The sequence below is a fragment of the Gambusia affinis genome, linkage group LG01 (genome assembly GCF_019740435.1).
Source record: "Gambusia affinis linkage group LG01, SWU_Gaff_1.0, whole genome shotgun sequence".
Taxonomy (NCBI): Eukaryota; Metazoa; Chordata; class Actinopteri; order Cyprinodontiformes; family Poeciliidae; genus Gambusia; species Gambusia affinis.
This window is the reverse complement of record NC_057868.1, coordinates 8,344,769-8,359,875: the sequence shown is the minus strand read 5'-3', so window position 1 is coordinate 8,359,875 and position 15,107 is coordinate 8,344,769. Positions and strand designations below refer to the sequence as shown.

General features: G+C 40.6%; 1 protein-coding gene across 6 annotated transcripts in view; it reads right to left on the bottom strand.

Moving 5' to 3' along the window:
- rerea (arginine-glutamic acid dipeptide (RE) repeats a) overlaps positions 1-15,107 on the bottom strand; it is a 195,780-nt gene that overhangs the window by 33,352 nt on the left and 147,321 nt on the right. For all 6 annotated transcript variants that reach the window (XM_044122336.1, XM_044122328.1, XM_044122343.1 and 3 more), the window contains 4 exons: positions 12,566-12,614; positions 4,316-4,440; positions 3,680-3,779; positions 2,058-2,156 (listed from right to left, as the gene is read on the bottom strand). In XM_044122336.1, coding sequence (XP_043978271.1) covers positions 2,058-2,156; positions 3,680-3,779; positions 4,316-4,440; positions 12,566-12,614 — 373 coding nt within the window. The remainder of the gene's footprint in view (positions 1-2,057; positions 2,157-3,679; positions 3,780-4,315; positions 4,441-12,565; positions 12,615-15,107) is intronic.

Genomic DNA, 15,107 nt, shown 5'->3' with positions numbered 1-15,107 from the left:
GGCTGCGGTGCTGAAAAGGCTCAAGTGGTGATCAGATCGCTGCGAGCCTCGTCCTCAACGGGTCGGTGTCGAGATACTGCGTCCGCAGGCAGGTGGAGCGCCAACAACAGGCCGAGTGCCTCCAGAAACAGATGCAAACACACTCTGAACGGGAACCAAAATACTCTCGACACACCGACGGCTCCTCGGCTACCCTTACGTAACAGAGCAGACACACGAATACGTAAGCAGAAATTAATAGATGAGTCTCGGCAGGCGTGATTCGACGTGTATCCACACAGAAATGGAGCGTTATTATTCCAGTGCGTCTCCGTTTGATCTTTTAGTAGGGGAAAAAAAAAGTTTCCTGGCTTACTTCCACTGAATAATTAACAGAGAGTGGAAAAAAAGTTCACTGCATTTTAAATTGGATCAGGAATTCTTTTTTTTCTTACAGGCAACTTTGTAAAGGTTATTACAGCACCATGATTATTATAAGAATCTCCAGTGAAGATTTTGCAAAAAGAGGTAATGATGCCAGGCAGCACTCCAAGGAGCTACAGGTTTTCACCGTACTTTAAATGTGACGTACTGACCCTTTTATTATAAATGCTAAACTCAGAAAGTGCCATCTTAGTCGTATCTGACGAAAGCCTAAGGTTTTGTTAAACATCTTAGGGGTAAATTGAAAACTCCATCCTAGGGGTGCACTGATTGCAGTTTTCTGGTGGATCACCGATCTTTAAAAAGCCCGACCTGCCGATTCTTTTTCTTTTCAGCTGACACACTCGGGTGTTATGAGGTCACGATACACCTTCAACGTTCCAATCTTAATTTATTTAAAAAGAAACACTGAATAATACTGCAAACTTATTTTAACTGCACAAGCCAGTGCTCTCAAATATAAATGAGAAATTTTAACTTGATCTGCCAGTCAGCCCTATGTCACAGAAGAGCAAAATAGGACAGTGGCTGATCTTCAGACCTTCGCAGTAGGTAGATAAGATCTGTGGATAAGACTGCATCGACCGATCACAAAAAAATCAAAGAAATCAGGGCCAACCAATCACATGCAACGCTGTTACATGTGACGGCAGGACGGATCAGACTTTTTAAACCTGCTGTTTTTATCTCTTCTCATGTTATAAATATAGACATATCTGCTTTACTTGAATGGCTTGTTCCCCTGTCTTTCCCATGTTGAATAGAGGCCAGGCCCTCCTGCTCAGATCACCTTCATGCAGCTTTTAAAGCCAGGTGTCAAGTGTTACTCATAAGTAACACGCAAAAGAATAGCAGAGGTGATTTAATAATAATCCCATTGTGGTCCAACAAAAAGCTCCTGCTTAACTAAAATGTTGCAGTCATGTGTGATTGAGACGCATGGGCTCATTACCGGTATTTGTGAGCACGCGAGGGAGAACACAAATGCAACAAGAAAACATCTGAATTCAACAAAAAAAAAAAAAAAATACACCCCAAACTGGAAAATGAACGAACTGCCTAAAAGAAGAATAAACTTAAGAGACTGAGCCGTCTGAGATCTACAGTCAGATCAGGCAGCCGTGTTATCTTTAAAAAGCAGTGGGTATACAAACACGCAGCCCAGTGTGTCAAAACGCATGAAAGCCATAGCCGCAGTGCTCATTCGGTTTGACATGCTGTAATTCAGAGCTTTCACTTCCCTCCTTCCCACCCATGAAGTGGCGTTTGATCAGCCATTTTCTGATTCCAGCCCTCCGGCAGCTGCGGTGAAACTCGCTTCTAAATACAAATGGAGGCTAACATTACCAGCCCCCAATCTTTTCCCTTTCCAGACTTCCGTGCAAAAAGATTTATTTTGTGGGTGATAAACAGGACGCAGCTGCTCATAAGCCGCGGAGGGGCTGGAAAACTAAAGAGCGTTTTTACTGAAGCCGCGTGAGGCCGGACCAAGAGCTGCGCTACCTCTCAACAGCTCCCTCTAAAGACAAACGATGCACTGAGCTGAAGGTCCTACTAGTGGATAGATAAAGAAAACAGTGGCATTTGATGAATCTGCAATTAAAAAAAAAAAATACAAAAACAGCTTCTCTTACCACTTCATCCTCAGACCAGCACTTCTCTATCAGTTTAGGTACCGGCTTCTTCACCAGACGCTGCAGAGCCTTGCCTGCATCGTAGCTGCTCTCATGAAGCTGGAAACAAATACCACACACACACACACACACACACAAAAAAAAGCAGCATACAATTATATCAACAAGGCAACAAAACACACAAAAATAAAGAAAAATACTTTTATTCGTTGTCACAATACAATTAATGTTTCAAATAGTGCATAACTGAAGTGGAAGCAAAAGGGTACATTGTTGTCTTTTGACTAAATCTGAAAACAATCAGCCTCTGTGAGTGGAAACTTTGTAGAACCACATGGACATTTTTGCCCTTTCTTCTTCACACAACAAGTCAGATTGGATGGAAACTTTCTGCAAACATTTTAGTCCCTCTCGACTGGTTGTGCGCCTAGACTTTGACTAGGCTATTTTAGCACAAAATATGCAGTTTTGCACGTAGAACAAATGGTTCAATTCTGTTTTCATTTGATCAAAACACCCTTGCATCTCCTACATGGCTTATGGCAAAATGCAAGCAGGACTTGACGGTTGTCTTCCTATAGTGAGCTGTGGATCTCTGCAGCTCCTCCAGAGTTACTATGAGTTACTTTCTTCATGACCATTGCAGTTATTCTGCTGTGTTTTTTTTTTTATGTCTGTTTATCCACCAATATTCTCCAACAAATCTCAGAGCAGCTGGATTCATAGTGAGATTAAAAGAAACAGACGGGTTCTCCTGACGACATCATTTGCACTGGATTTCAGGGTGAAGGAGAACCGATTACAAATGTACGCAATACTTTTCAGAGATTTATTTGTAAAATATAATAATAAAATTAAAAAGTGTGTATCGTGTTTCTTCACAAGCATTCGCTACTTTGTTAGTCACGGAAACCCGGCTAATACATGGTAATTGCAGGGCTCTAAAATGTGTCAAGGTTCCAGGAAACCTGCAGATGGATATTTGAGCTGTAACCAAATCCCATGTGAACTTGATGTGCAAAATAAGAAAAAAAAAATAAATAAATAAGAAAAAAAAAAAATATTCCACATCTAGGTGTGACTGGACTTGTCAGTACAAATCCTCCAGCATCAGAGGAAATGCCTGCCAAGACCTGAAAACCAGTCTGGGGATGAGGAGCAACAGTGAAAACAGGCAATGGCTGTGGAGCTTTAAGCACTCTGTCACATTCAATTGGGTGAAACAGGCAGCGCCGGAGCTCTCCCTCTGAGAACAAACAAGCATTACTCATTGGAATTGCAAATAGAGCAGAAGGTCAAGAGACAATGACCTGTTCGCTATGCTAATTTTCTAGTTTATAGAGTCGGCATATAAATCCCCTGTTTATGATGATTCTAATCTCTTTGTTGTGCTTGATTCCCCTGCATTCATTGTCAATGTGACGGACAAATCTCTCATTATGCGCGATGTATTGTGAGGTTCTGAGGTTGGGTTCGCAGACAGAAAAACGGGGAGCGTGTCCGCTGTCTCAGAGGCCTCATCACTGCACAGATAAAACTGTAGCTAAAACTGCTAGAACACCTTCAGCAACTAAGGGATTTCTATTGTGTAACCACTTAGTTGCTGCTGCATGACGACTTACAGTGTTAAGTGCGTTTAAGGTAGTGTCATCTCGAGAGGCGGCTAGACAGCCATCTTCTGTCGATCCTCCGTCACACATCCCTGCAAAGGCAGCCATGCTCCTGCAGACAAACACACAACACATAGTTTTAACATTAAAAAAGCAAAACATAATGAAACAAAATTAGGTTGAGTTCATCATGACTGAAATACTGTTAGTGAACGCTTCCCTAATATTGTGAAGACTTGATGAACCGAATAAAAAAAATGTAAGTAGTAAGTGACATCTTCACAGCTTTGTCTTGATGGCAGACTGAATATACTGCAGTTCAACACCAGAAACATGTGAAGCTACATCACCCCCATGACGACGAACTAATGAACTCCAACATCAATAAGTAGCATTACATTGTCAATTATGAACTATAACAAATCACAGCTGTTGTACTTTCACGGATATTGAAGTCAGGCAGACATGTTTTAACATAAAATTATGCAAATGCTCTCAGATGTCAGCTTTGCGATGACAGGATGGCTTGAAATGACACTTTTAATCCATCTTAAAACCCCGCAGCAGATGCCTTTCGTGAGCTAGACCTAGAAGTTTAGATGCTCCAGACTTGTGCATTAGAATGGATTTCGGTTTCTGCGGGCTCACCTTGCAGCTCTGAGGTACATAAGAAGGTCACAGTCGTTGACCCCTGGCATCCAGACCAGCTCCTCATTCTCGGTCACGGCCTGGCCACCAGGGGAGGGGAAAGGCTGCAGCTCTGGGAGCTTGGCCTAATTAGGTCCACAGAGAAGGAGAGAGACAGATGGTATCACACTACAAATAGCACACACAGGCTTGGAAAAGAAAAAAAAAAAAAGAAAAGAAATATCAGCTTACAACCCCTTGTCATCAACTTTTCACTTTGAGCCTGAGTGGTGGCAGTGGGGACGAGTTAGAGTCACAACGATTCAACACCACAACAGAGAAAGTCATTACCGAAAGACAACAACTCTGAACTTCTGTTGTGAAAACAAAGATGTTTGCATGAAACCTCCAAATAAGGCAGCGGTGTTAAAAACTTGCTGATATTTCAAAAGGGATATTTAACCCTTTCTTTTACATGAAAACACTGGCTTCATCGAAGCACCACACGCTTCTTGAAACTATGGAAACAAGGCAAAATTAATTTTTAGTTCCTGTCTACAGCGTTTTAATCGGGAAGTAATGAATGAATGAATGAGGAGTCTGGAAATCCATCTACAGAATAATTGGGGCCTGCCCATAGCAATGCATAAGGAGAGCAGTGACTGACTTGCGAAGCAAGTCAGTCACTGCCTCCATGCATTACATGGCACCTATTGTTCTACAATAGAATGCCTCTTTATTGGGGCCTGCCCATAGCAATGCATAAGGAGAGCAGTGACTGACTTGCGAAGCACGTCAGTCACTGCCTCCATGCATTGCATGGCAGGCACCTATTGTTCTACACCCAATAGAACGCCTCTTTATTATTATTATTGGGGCCTGCCCATAGCAATGCATAAGGAGAGCAGTGACTGACTTGCTTCGCAAGTCAGTCACTGCTCATTGCATGGCAGGCACCTATTGTTCTACACCCAATAGAATGTTTCTTTATTCTTAACTTATTCATCCGCCTACCGGAATGCGGCTCGACCTTGAGCCCACCCACAAAAGTGGTATCAAAGCGTGCGGCTCGTGCGGTGCTATTACTTTTGGTGGGATTTGGAGTTACCATGGCGGCGTAAAAAGCAAAAAAACGACCCCAAAATCACTAACGAGCTCACCAGGTGCAAGTCTCTGGGTCAAGGGAGGCAACCAGTAAATCCTGAAAATACCCTATTTTGAGGATTTTCTGTGTCATAACTTCATGTAGAAACGCCATTCAAACTTCATTTTGTAGATCCGTGATCTCTTTTAAAGTGAAGACAGCACGTCAATATGTATTATGGTTTGTCCACAACTTCTTTCTAAGCGACCCAAAGTTTTTGATTTTTGGAAAAATCAGAGTGTGAAGGCCGCTCCGCTAGAGTGAGAGTCAGAGCGACATTTTGACCCCAAATCATTTTTAACTTCGCCCTCACGCTCACAAATATTGCATGATTGGTATCAAACTTGGTCATGACATTGATCACGTGCCTGCTCCGGTCAAATGTTTTCAAAAATTATCTAAGCTTACAGTTTTCTCTCCAGGTGCTTCAGAGCAAAGTCATGCGCCAGGGTAGCAGACAGATCTCACTGATTCACTTCCATGTATTTCTGATAAATTTCAGACCATGGCACACACTTTTTTATCTCATCGCTGTTAATACTGTGAGTGAGGTAGAGATATGAATGGCGGGACTATGTGAGGCGACAAATAGCCCTCTCATATGCTTCAACGGTTTTCGAATATGTATTACGGTTCCCGACGGAAACAGTTGTTTGCAATGCTTTTTTGGTCAAACTGGCTGGCTCAAACAGAGAATTGTCTCCCCTGGATGTCTCACTCACAGCTGGCAGAGAGGATTATTTACCATGGCAACGGAACCCAGAGCAGGAGAGCTGCTGAGGACTACAAATCGCATCACTGTAGTTGAACTACTAGTTCAGTTAAAACAGAGGAGGACTGAGCTGGCCTTTAGAAAAACTTGCTGCTATGGGCTGTATATAACTAATTTAACCCTGTCACTGTTACACATGGGATGAGTCTAGCCCTTTGAAATGAAGCTTACTGAAAATTTCAAAATAAAAGCCCTTGAAAATTTTTACATCAGGTCATTGCTTTTTTGAGCGTTATATGACTGATTTAATCCAATGACTGTTACACATGGGATGACTTTGACCCTTTCAAATGAAGCTTAACAAAAATTTCAAAATAAAAGCTTTGGCAATTTTTACATCATATATTTGCTCATTTTTGCTTATGTGACTGGTTTATCCAAAGCACTCTTACACATTGGATTAGTGTGGGCATATAATATGAAGCTTACTGCAAATTTCAAAATAAAAGCCTCAATATGCCCCTCTGGACAGTGCACCGCCAGAGGCGGTGCAATGATATCATTCTGCATTATCTGTTTATCCGAGGTTAGGGAACTGCCTTGCGCAGCAAGGCAGTTCATTAGCATTAGCCTTTTAGCTTAAAAAAGCTATTTTCTAATTTTCAGACATATTAGCCATGTTTAGTATACTTAATGGAGTAAGTAAATGACAGTAAACATTCTAATGATACCCCACATGCTACTGAAAGTATTTATGCTTACATTAGCATATTTGTTCATTTTAGCTAATACACTTGCTTTATCATACTGAATGTTGCATGTCCAGCTTACTTAACATTCTTGTGATTCTCCACATGCTATTGATTACATTGCAGCTTTCTTTAGCATCGATGCTAATTCTTAGCATCAGAATGCTGGGTCCAAACCGACGGGCACACTTTGGCAGGCCCCAGTTAAATTTCTTCAGGAATTTTCTAGTTTATTGGGGCCTGCCCATAGCAATGCATAAGGAGAGCAGTGACTGACTTGCGAAGCAAGTCAGTCACTGCCTCCATGCATTGCATGGCAGGCACCTATTGTTCTACACCCAATAGAATGTTTCTTTATTGGGGCCTGCCCATAGCAATGCATAAGGAGAGCAGTGACTGACTTGCGAAGCAAGTCAGTCACTGCCTCCATGCATTGCATGGCAGGCACCTATTGTTCTACACCCAATAGAATGTCTCTTTAAGTATTATTTATTATTCTTCCGTCACCCGGAATGCGGCTCTGCACTGCAGCCCACCCACAAAAGTGGTATCATCAAAGCGTGCTCGATCCCGGGAGGTGTGCTATTATTTTTGGTGGGATTTGGAGTTACCATGGCGATGTAAAAAGCAAAAAACGACCCCAAAATCACTAACGAGCTCACCAGGTGCAACTCTCGTCATCAAGGGGACGAGGCAACCAGTAAATCCTGAAAATACCCTATTTTTGAGGATTTTCTCTGTTGTCATAACTTTATGTAGAAACGCCATTCAAACTTCATTTTGTAGATACGTCCGTGATCTCTTTTAAAGTGAAGACAACCGTCAATATGTATTATGGTTTGTCCATAACTTCTATTTAAGCGACCCAAAGATTTTGATTTTTGGAAAAATCAGAGTGTGAAGGCCGCTCCGCTAGAGTGAGAGTCAGAGCGACATTTTGACCCCAAATCATTTTTTAACTCGCCCTCACGCTCACAAATATTGCATGATTGGTGTGAAACTCGGTCATGACATTGATACGCATGCCTGCTCCGGTCAAATGTTTTCAAAAATTATCTAGCGCTTACGGTTTTCTCTCCAGGTGCTTCAGAGCAAAGTCATGCGCCAGGGTAGCAGACAGATCTCACTGATTTACTTCCATGTATTTCTAAAAAATTTCTGACCTTGGCACACACTTTTTTTAATCTCATCGCTGTTAATACTGTGAGTGAGGTAGAGATATGAATGGCGGGACTATGTGAGACGACAAATAGCCCTCTCATATGCTTCAAACGGTTTTTGAATATGTATTACGGTTCCCGAACGGGAAAGACTTGTTTGCAATGCTTTTTTTGGTCAAACTGGCTGGCTCAAACAGAGAATTGTCTCCCCCTGGATGTCTCACTCACAGCTGGCAGAGAGGATTATTTACCATGGCAACGGAACCCAGAGCAGGGAGAGCTGCTTAGGACCCTTTCAAATGAAGCTTAACAAAAATTTCAAAATAAAAGCCTTGGCAATTTTTACATTATGTAATTGCTCTTTTTGGCTTTATGTGACTGGTTTATCCAAAGTACTCTTACACATTGGATTAGTGTGGGCATTTAATATGAAGCGTACTGCAAATTTCAAAATAAAAGCCTCAATATGCCCCTCTGGACAGTGCACCGCCAGAGGCGGTGCAATGATATCATTCTGCATTATCTGTTTATCCGAGGTTAGGGAACAGCCTTGCACAGCAAGGCAGTTCATTAGCATTAGCCTTTTAGCTTAAATAAGCTATTTTCTATTTTTCAGACTTATTAGCCATGTTTAGTATACTTAATGGAGTAAGTAAATGACAGTAAACATTCTAATGATACCCCACATGCTACTGAAAGTATTTATGCTCACATTAGCATATTTGCTCATTTTAGCTAATGCACTTACTTTATCATACTGAATGTTGCATGTCCAGCTTACTTAACATTCTTGTGATTCTCCACATGCTATTGATTACATTGCAGCTTTCTTTAGCATTGATGCTAATTCTTAGCATCAGAACGCTGGGTCCAAACCGACGGGCACACTTTGGCAGGCCCCAGTTAAATTTCTTCAGGAATTTTCTAGTTGGGGTTTGCCCATATAATGCATAAGGAGAGCAGTGGCTGACTTCGAAGCAAGTCAGTCACTGCCTCCATGCATTGCATGGCAGGCACCTATTGTTCTACACCCAATAGAATGCCTCTTTATTATTTATTTTCTTCCGTCTCCGTTAATGCGGCTCGCATCGCTCTTGAGCCCACCCACAAAAGTGGTATCAAAGCGTGCGGCTCGAACCCGGCATTGGAGCTATTACTTTTGGTGGGATTTGGAGTTACCATGGCGACGTAAAGAGCAAAAAACGACCCCAAAATCACTAACGAGCTCACCAGGTGCAAGTCTCGTCGTCAAGGGGACGAGGCAACCAGTAAATCCTGAAAATACCCTATTTTTGAGGATTTTCTGTGTCGTCATAACTTTATGTAGAAACGCCATTCAAACTTCATTTTGTAGATCGTCCGTGATCTCTTTTAAAGTGAAGACAACCGTCAATATGTATTATGGTTTGTCCACAACTTCTTTCTAAGCGACCCAAAGTTTTGATTTTTGGAAAAATCAGAGTGTGAAGGCCGCTCCACTAGAGTGAGAGTCAGAGCGATTTTGACCCCAAATCATTTTAACTTCGCCCTCACGCTCACAAATATTGCATGATTGGTATCAAACTTGGTCATGACATTGATCGCGTGCCTGCTCCGGTCAAATGTTTTCAAAAATTATCTAAGCGCTTACAGTTTTCTCTCCAGGTGCTTCAGAGCAAAGTCATGCGCCAGGGTAGCAGACAGATCTCACTGATTCACTTCCATGTATTTCTGAAAAATTTCAGACCGTGGCACACACTTTTTTATCTCATCGCTGTTAATACTGTGAGTGAGGTAGAGATCTGAATGGCGGGACTATGTGAGGCGACAAATAGCCCTCTCATATGCTTCAAACGGTTTTCGAATATGTATTACGGTTCCCGAGCACGGAAACTGTTTTTTGCAATGCTTTTTTTAGTCAAACTGGCTGGCTCAAACAGAGAATTGTCTCCCCCTGGATGTCTCACTCACAGCTGGCAGAGAGGATTATTTACCATGGCAACGGAACCCAGAGCAGGGAGAGCTGCTGAGGACTACAAATACGCATCACTGTAGTTCGAACTACTAGTTCAGTTAAATCAGAGGAGGACTGAGCTGGCCTTTAGAACTACTTGCTGCTATGGGCTGTATATAACTAATTTAACCCTGTCACTGTTACACATGGGATGAGTCTAGCCCTTTGAAATGAAGCTTACTGAAAATTTCAAAATAAAAGCCCTTGAAATTTTTTACATCAGGTCATTGCTTTTTTGAGCGTTATATGACTGATTTAATCCAATGACTGTTACACATGGGATATCACAGTGATATCATTCTGCATTATCTGTTTATCGAAGGTTAGGGAACTGCCTTGCGCAGCAAGGCAGTTCATTAGCATTAGCCTTTTAGCTTAAATAAGCTATTTTCTATTTTTCAGACTTATTAGCCATGTTTAGTATACTTAATGGAGTAAGTAAATGACAGTAAACATTCTAATGATACCCCACATGCTACTGAAAGTATTTATGCTTACATTAGCATATTTGCTCATTTTAGCTAATGCACTTGCTTTATCATACTGAATGTTGCATGTCCAGCTTACTTAACATTCTTGTGATTCTCCACATGCTATTGATTACATTGCAGCTTTCTTTAGCATCGATGGTAATTCTTAGCATCAGAACGCTGGGTCCAAACCGACGGGCACACTTTGGCAGGCCCCAGTTAAATTTCTTCAGGAATTTTCTAGTTCTTTTTACAATGCTTCTGTAATTGAACTTGTATTGATTTGCATATACGCGTGAATATAAATGAAACTAAATTACAACTACACAGCAACAGTTTGTAGTAATACTGTTAATAAACAAGCTCTAATATTCTTATTGGTAAACATTTGGCAACAAATGGTTTGAGTAAAAGAAGCAGCCATTATGTCAATCATGGCATCAATACAAAAATATTTATCATTGTCAAACTGTTTTTACTTAAAAGATCAGAAACTACTCTTCTTGTCAAAATTGTATTTTGATCATTGCAGTTATAATGATGTTACCAATGGTGCTTATTTATTGTGATGATTTTGATCAACTTCAGCAAAAGTTTAGAATGGTGGCAATTTCCCCAATGGTTGTTAGAGAGGATATTATAACCTTTTGCTGTTCTGAGTTTTATAGAACAACAAAAGCATTTCATACTGGTATTAACTGGCAGGTGCGTTTACTCTTGGATGAAGAAACAGACATGCCCGTCTTAAAATAACATTAGCTTAACAACAGAAATGAGAGACGCTGTTCGAGCTTTGGCACCAATACTTAAAGCAGGGAAAAGGTGTGCCAATCTCTTTTCAGGCAGCTGACTTAAAGTGAGCAGCAACAGGTGGGGGTTACACCAAAATGCTCCATAGGGCCAGAAAATCTCCAGCAACAAATTAAAAGGACTTTGAATCGTAGCAACAACACAACGGAGAGTTTGCTGTACCTTGATACTCATAAGTGGCCAAAGCATGAATTCAATTTTTTACTGCGTGATGTTCAGAAATGCTGAAAGAGGTGAAATAAAGAAAGTCTCACAGCACTATGAGATACTTGTACATTTAATTAATAAAACTAAATTAGAAAAATACTATGGTCAGGAAACAATGCATTTTTTCCCACCCATTACCTAAAAATTATACAATAATTATTATGGGAGCCTTACATTTATACAATTAGGGTCTCATGGATAAATTGAGACTCCACTTTCCAGAGCACTCAGGCCTTTACTTTCATTTCATAATCTAAAAAAATAAAGTTGCCTTGGAAGAAAGGGAGGAGGGATTAAATGATACGAAATAAGGAAGTAAGGAAGGGAACAGGAGGGGAAGGGACATCAAAGAGAAGGAAAGAAGACATGTAGGACACAAGGAGGAAAGGAAGTAGGATACATGGAAAGAAAAAAGGAAGGACTCAAAGACGGAAAGAAATGAAGAAAAATAAAAGAAAAAGCAAGAAAGGACAGAAAGAAGTAAAGCAGGACAAAAAAAGAATAGAAGGGAGGAGGAAAGGAGAAAAAGAAGTAAGAGCATATGAAAAAAGGAAGAGAAGACAGAATAAAGACTGAGAGACACGAGGAAGAAAGACAGGAGAAAGGAAGGACAGAAGAAAGGATGCGAGGAAGAACTTAAAACAGAGAGGAGGCGAGAAAGGACAGAAAAAAGGAGAGACAAAAAGGACAGACAAACTGTAGACAGAAAGATGGAGAATAAAGTAAAATGAATTAATATTTTTGAGATCAAACTCCAAACTTTTCCAGGCTAAGACGGAAACCCTGTGAGAATATTTCTACTACAGAGCAGCTTTGCAGAGAGGACAGAGCTGTTTCAATTTAATTAGTAAATTTGTTACACATCCTCCGAAAAGGTAAAAAACCCAAACAACCACACATGTCACATTCAGCTTGGATCTGAATTTTCCATACGAATGATAAGAGTGGTCTACTCTCAGCGTGATAACTGTGCAGTGAGCGGCAGCGTCTTATTTCCATGCTGATGTGTGCTGTGCAACGACTTACCTGGTGACTCGGTCCCACTCGGATTTCCCCCTGTGTGCTGTTCAGTCGCCTGGGAAGAGACAAGCGGAGGAGATAGACGCTAAATATTTATCCACTGACATTTATGTCATGTAAAAAGTTTTGCTAATTAAATGAGGCTGGGACAACCCAACAAAAATACAAAAAAAAAAAAACTGAGGTAGAAATTATAAATACCTAAAGCTAAAGGGGAGGATAAAAAGTGGTAATATGAATGTATGACAAGGAAGAAGATTACAACAAAGAAGATAAAGATAAGTGCGTCAAAAGTGCAACTAGTACACCGTGTTTTATTCTGGGGAGCAAACACAGATTTCAGGAGAATATTCTCGACTCTGCTGCTCAGAGAAAATGTGCAGGCCTCGTATTATGGATGCAGCAATAAAAAATAAAAAAAAAGCAGGAGGAGGAGGGGAGGATGTGGAGTAGCTGGCTGTGGATGTGCAGAGCGAGGAGCCTCTGGAAGCGGCTGCCGGTACAAACGCTGGTAGCCATAGAAACTGCTGTTTAATAATAGTGTTCGGATTCTCCAGCTGCAGTGGATTAAAGAAAATGACAAGATGTTCCTTTTGAAAAGCCTCCCCCCCTCCTGTTGCCAAGGCAACGGCTCTGATTTTCATACAAGCGCATGCGAGGCGGCCCAGAATCTGTCAGCGTGATTTGCACCCGGAGAAGCTTGCACTCCATCACCCGGACCTGGAGGAAACTCAAGAGGCCGAAACCCTCTGGTTCTCTTTACGATCCTCGCATCCAACACAAAACCCCGTGGAACTCGGGCTCGCTTTCCCCCTTCCTGACACGTCACCTCCTACACAGTTTCTATGTCAGGACCGGGTGATTAAGGGTGTAATGTGAGCTATGGCTGACAGGAGTGCTGGCACAGACGTAGACACAAGCGCAGCACAAAAAATAAGAACTGAAATACGTTCAGCTGCAGTGAGTGACCCTCGCCTTAACAGTCTGCCGCTCCAGAGAATGTTGCAATGATCCGTTTCATTTTACAAGAAACGTTAGCAGCAGTTATGAAAAAACAAATGTAATGCAATTAAATTAGCATTAAAGCAAAATAAGGATGAACCTTGCAGATAAAACTACCTTAGGTGCACCAATTATTCGATATGCGATCATTAAGTTTGGTCGCCTCTAATCGCTGATCAATTGGTCAAAACAAATCATTTTATTTTCCTATTTATTAAATCGATTAAGTCAAAGAAACTCTTTTACCTAAACCCCCTCCCATTGATAAAACACACCTAAAGGAAGTATTTTAATTTTTAGTGCAACTTTGATAAAGGAGAAGCGCATATGCTTTGATGCACAAATTGGGCTGATCTGTTCACGTTTTGTAAGATTCAAAAGAGAAGAACTAATCAGGGGTTTTTTCTGGTTGACAGATGTTTTTAGGTTTTCTGTGAATTAATGACCCTCTAAATTACAGTCAGAATATTTTTTTTTAACTCTCACTAATCTAAAAGAAAAATGAGTGTTAGAATTTTTTACACTTATTTCCTGTATGCAGTCTTCAGGCTTTTCGTAGACTATCCCACTTATTGTGTTTCTCTGACATCTGTCCTAATCCTTTTGACTTCTGTCATTTTTTAGAGACTACAACACATAAAACAGAAAACGGCAACTTCTTTTGTAAAGGTGGTATATTTGAATCCATCAGAAAATTAATAAATTACAAAATTACTCCTACTTATGCAGAGCAAATGCTCCAGATCTTTATCTGTGTTTTTTTTTTTTTTTTTAAGTACAGCATGGAGGTGGTTAATTAACTTATAAATTAAAATAGTGGCAGTTATTTATTTTTATGGATTGAATAAATAGAAATAAAATCAGTTTCCTAACAGTATTTAACCGTTTGGGGCAAAAAAAAAAAAAAAAAAAAGGATAAAATTGGCCGATTCCCATCTGAATGTTTTAAAACACCGTTTGCTTGGACTTATTTAAGAGAACAATACATACAAGCATTAAATTATATCTGTTTGGGGTTTGCAGAGTAAAACTATAAACTAAGCATATTCTAGACCAATACAGCCTGTGTTCTTGACAACCAAAGTTGTACAAATGCGTTTCTGACGATGTGCAGTTGGACAGGTCAACAGTACGTTTGGCAGGAAGTTGTAAGGATGACAAATGAGGATCCATGTTCCAGGACAAAAACGGTATGGTTTTCCTTAGCATGTCTGAGAAAAACCGTGCTTTAATGCTGCAGACTGCAGCAGTAAGATCTGAGGAGTTTCCTTAAAGGTAGAGATGCACCTAATTATTTATTTGATCTGCAGGTCAGATATAAGGGATATAAGACATAAGGGATTCAGCACACAAAGAGAAACACTCAATAAGTCTCCTAATCCTTCTGATGCACTGAAAGCAACAATTTTCAGCCAATCATATAAAGGTAAGGGACATAAGCTATGAAATTTAATAGAGATAATGTTTAAATTTAATTTTATGCTGCGTTCAAAACAAATACCTCTATCCAGAATGCGCATTACAATGCTCAGGGCAAAAGAAAAAA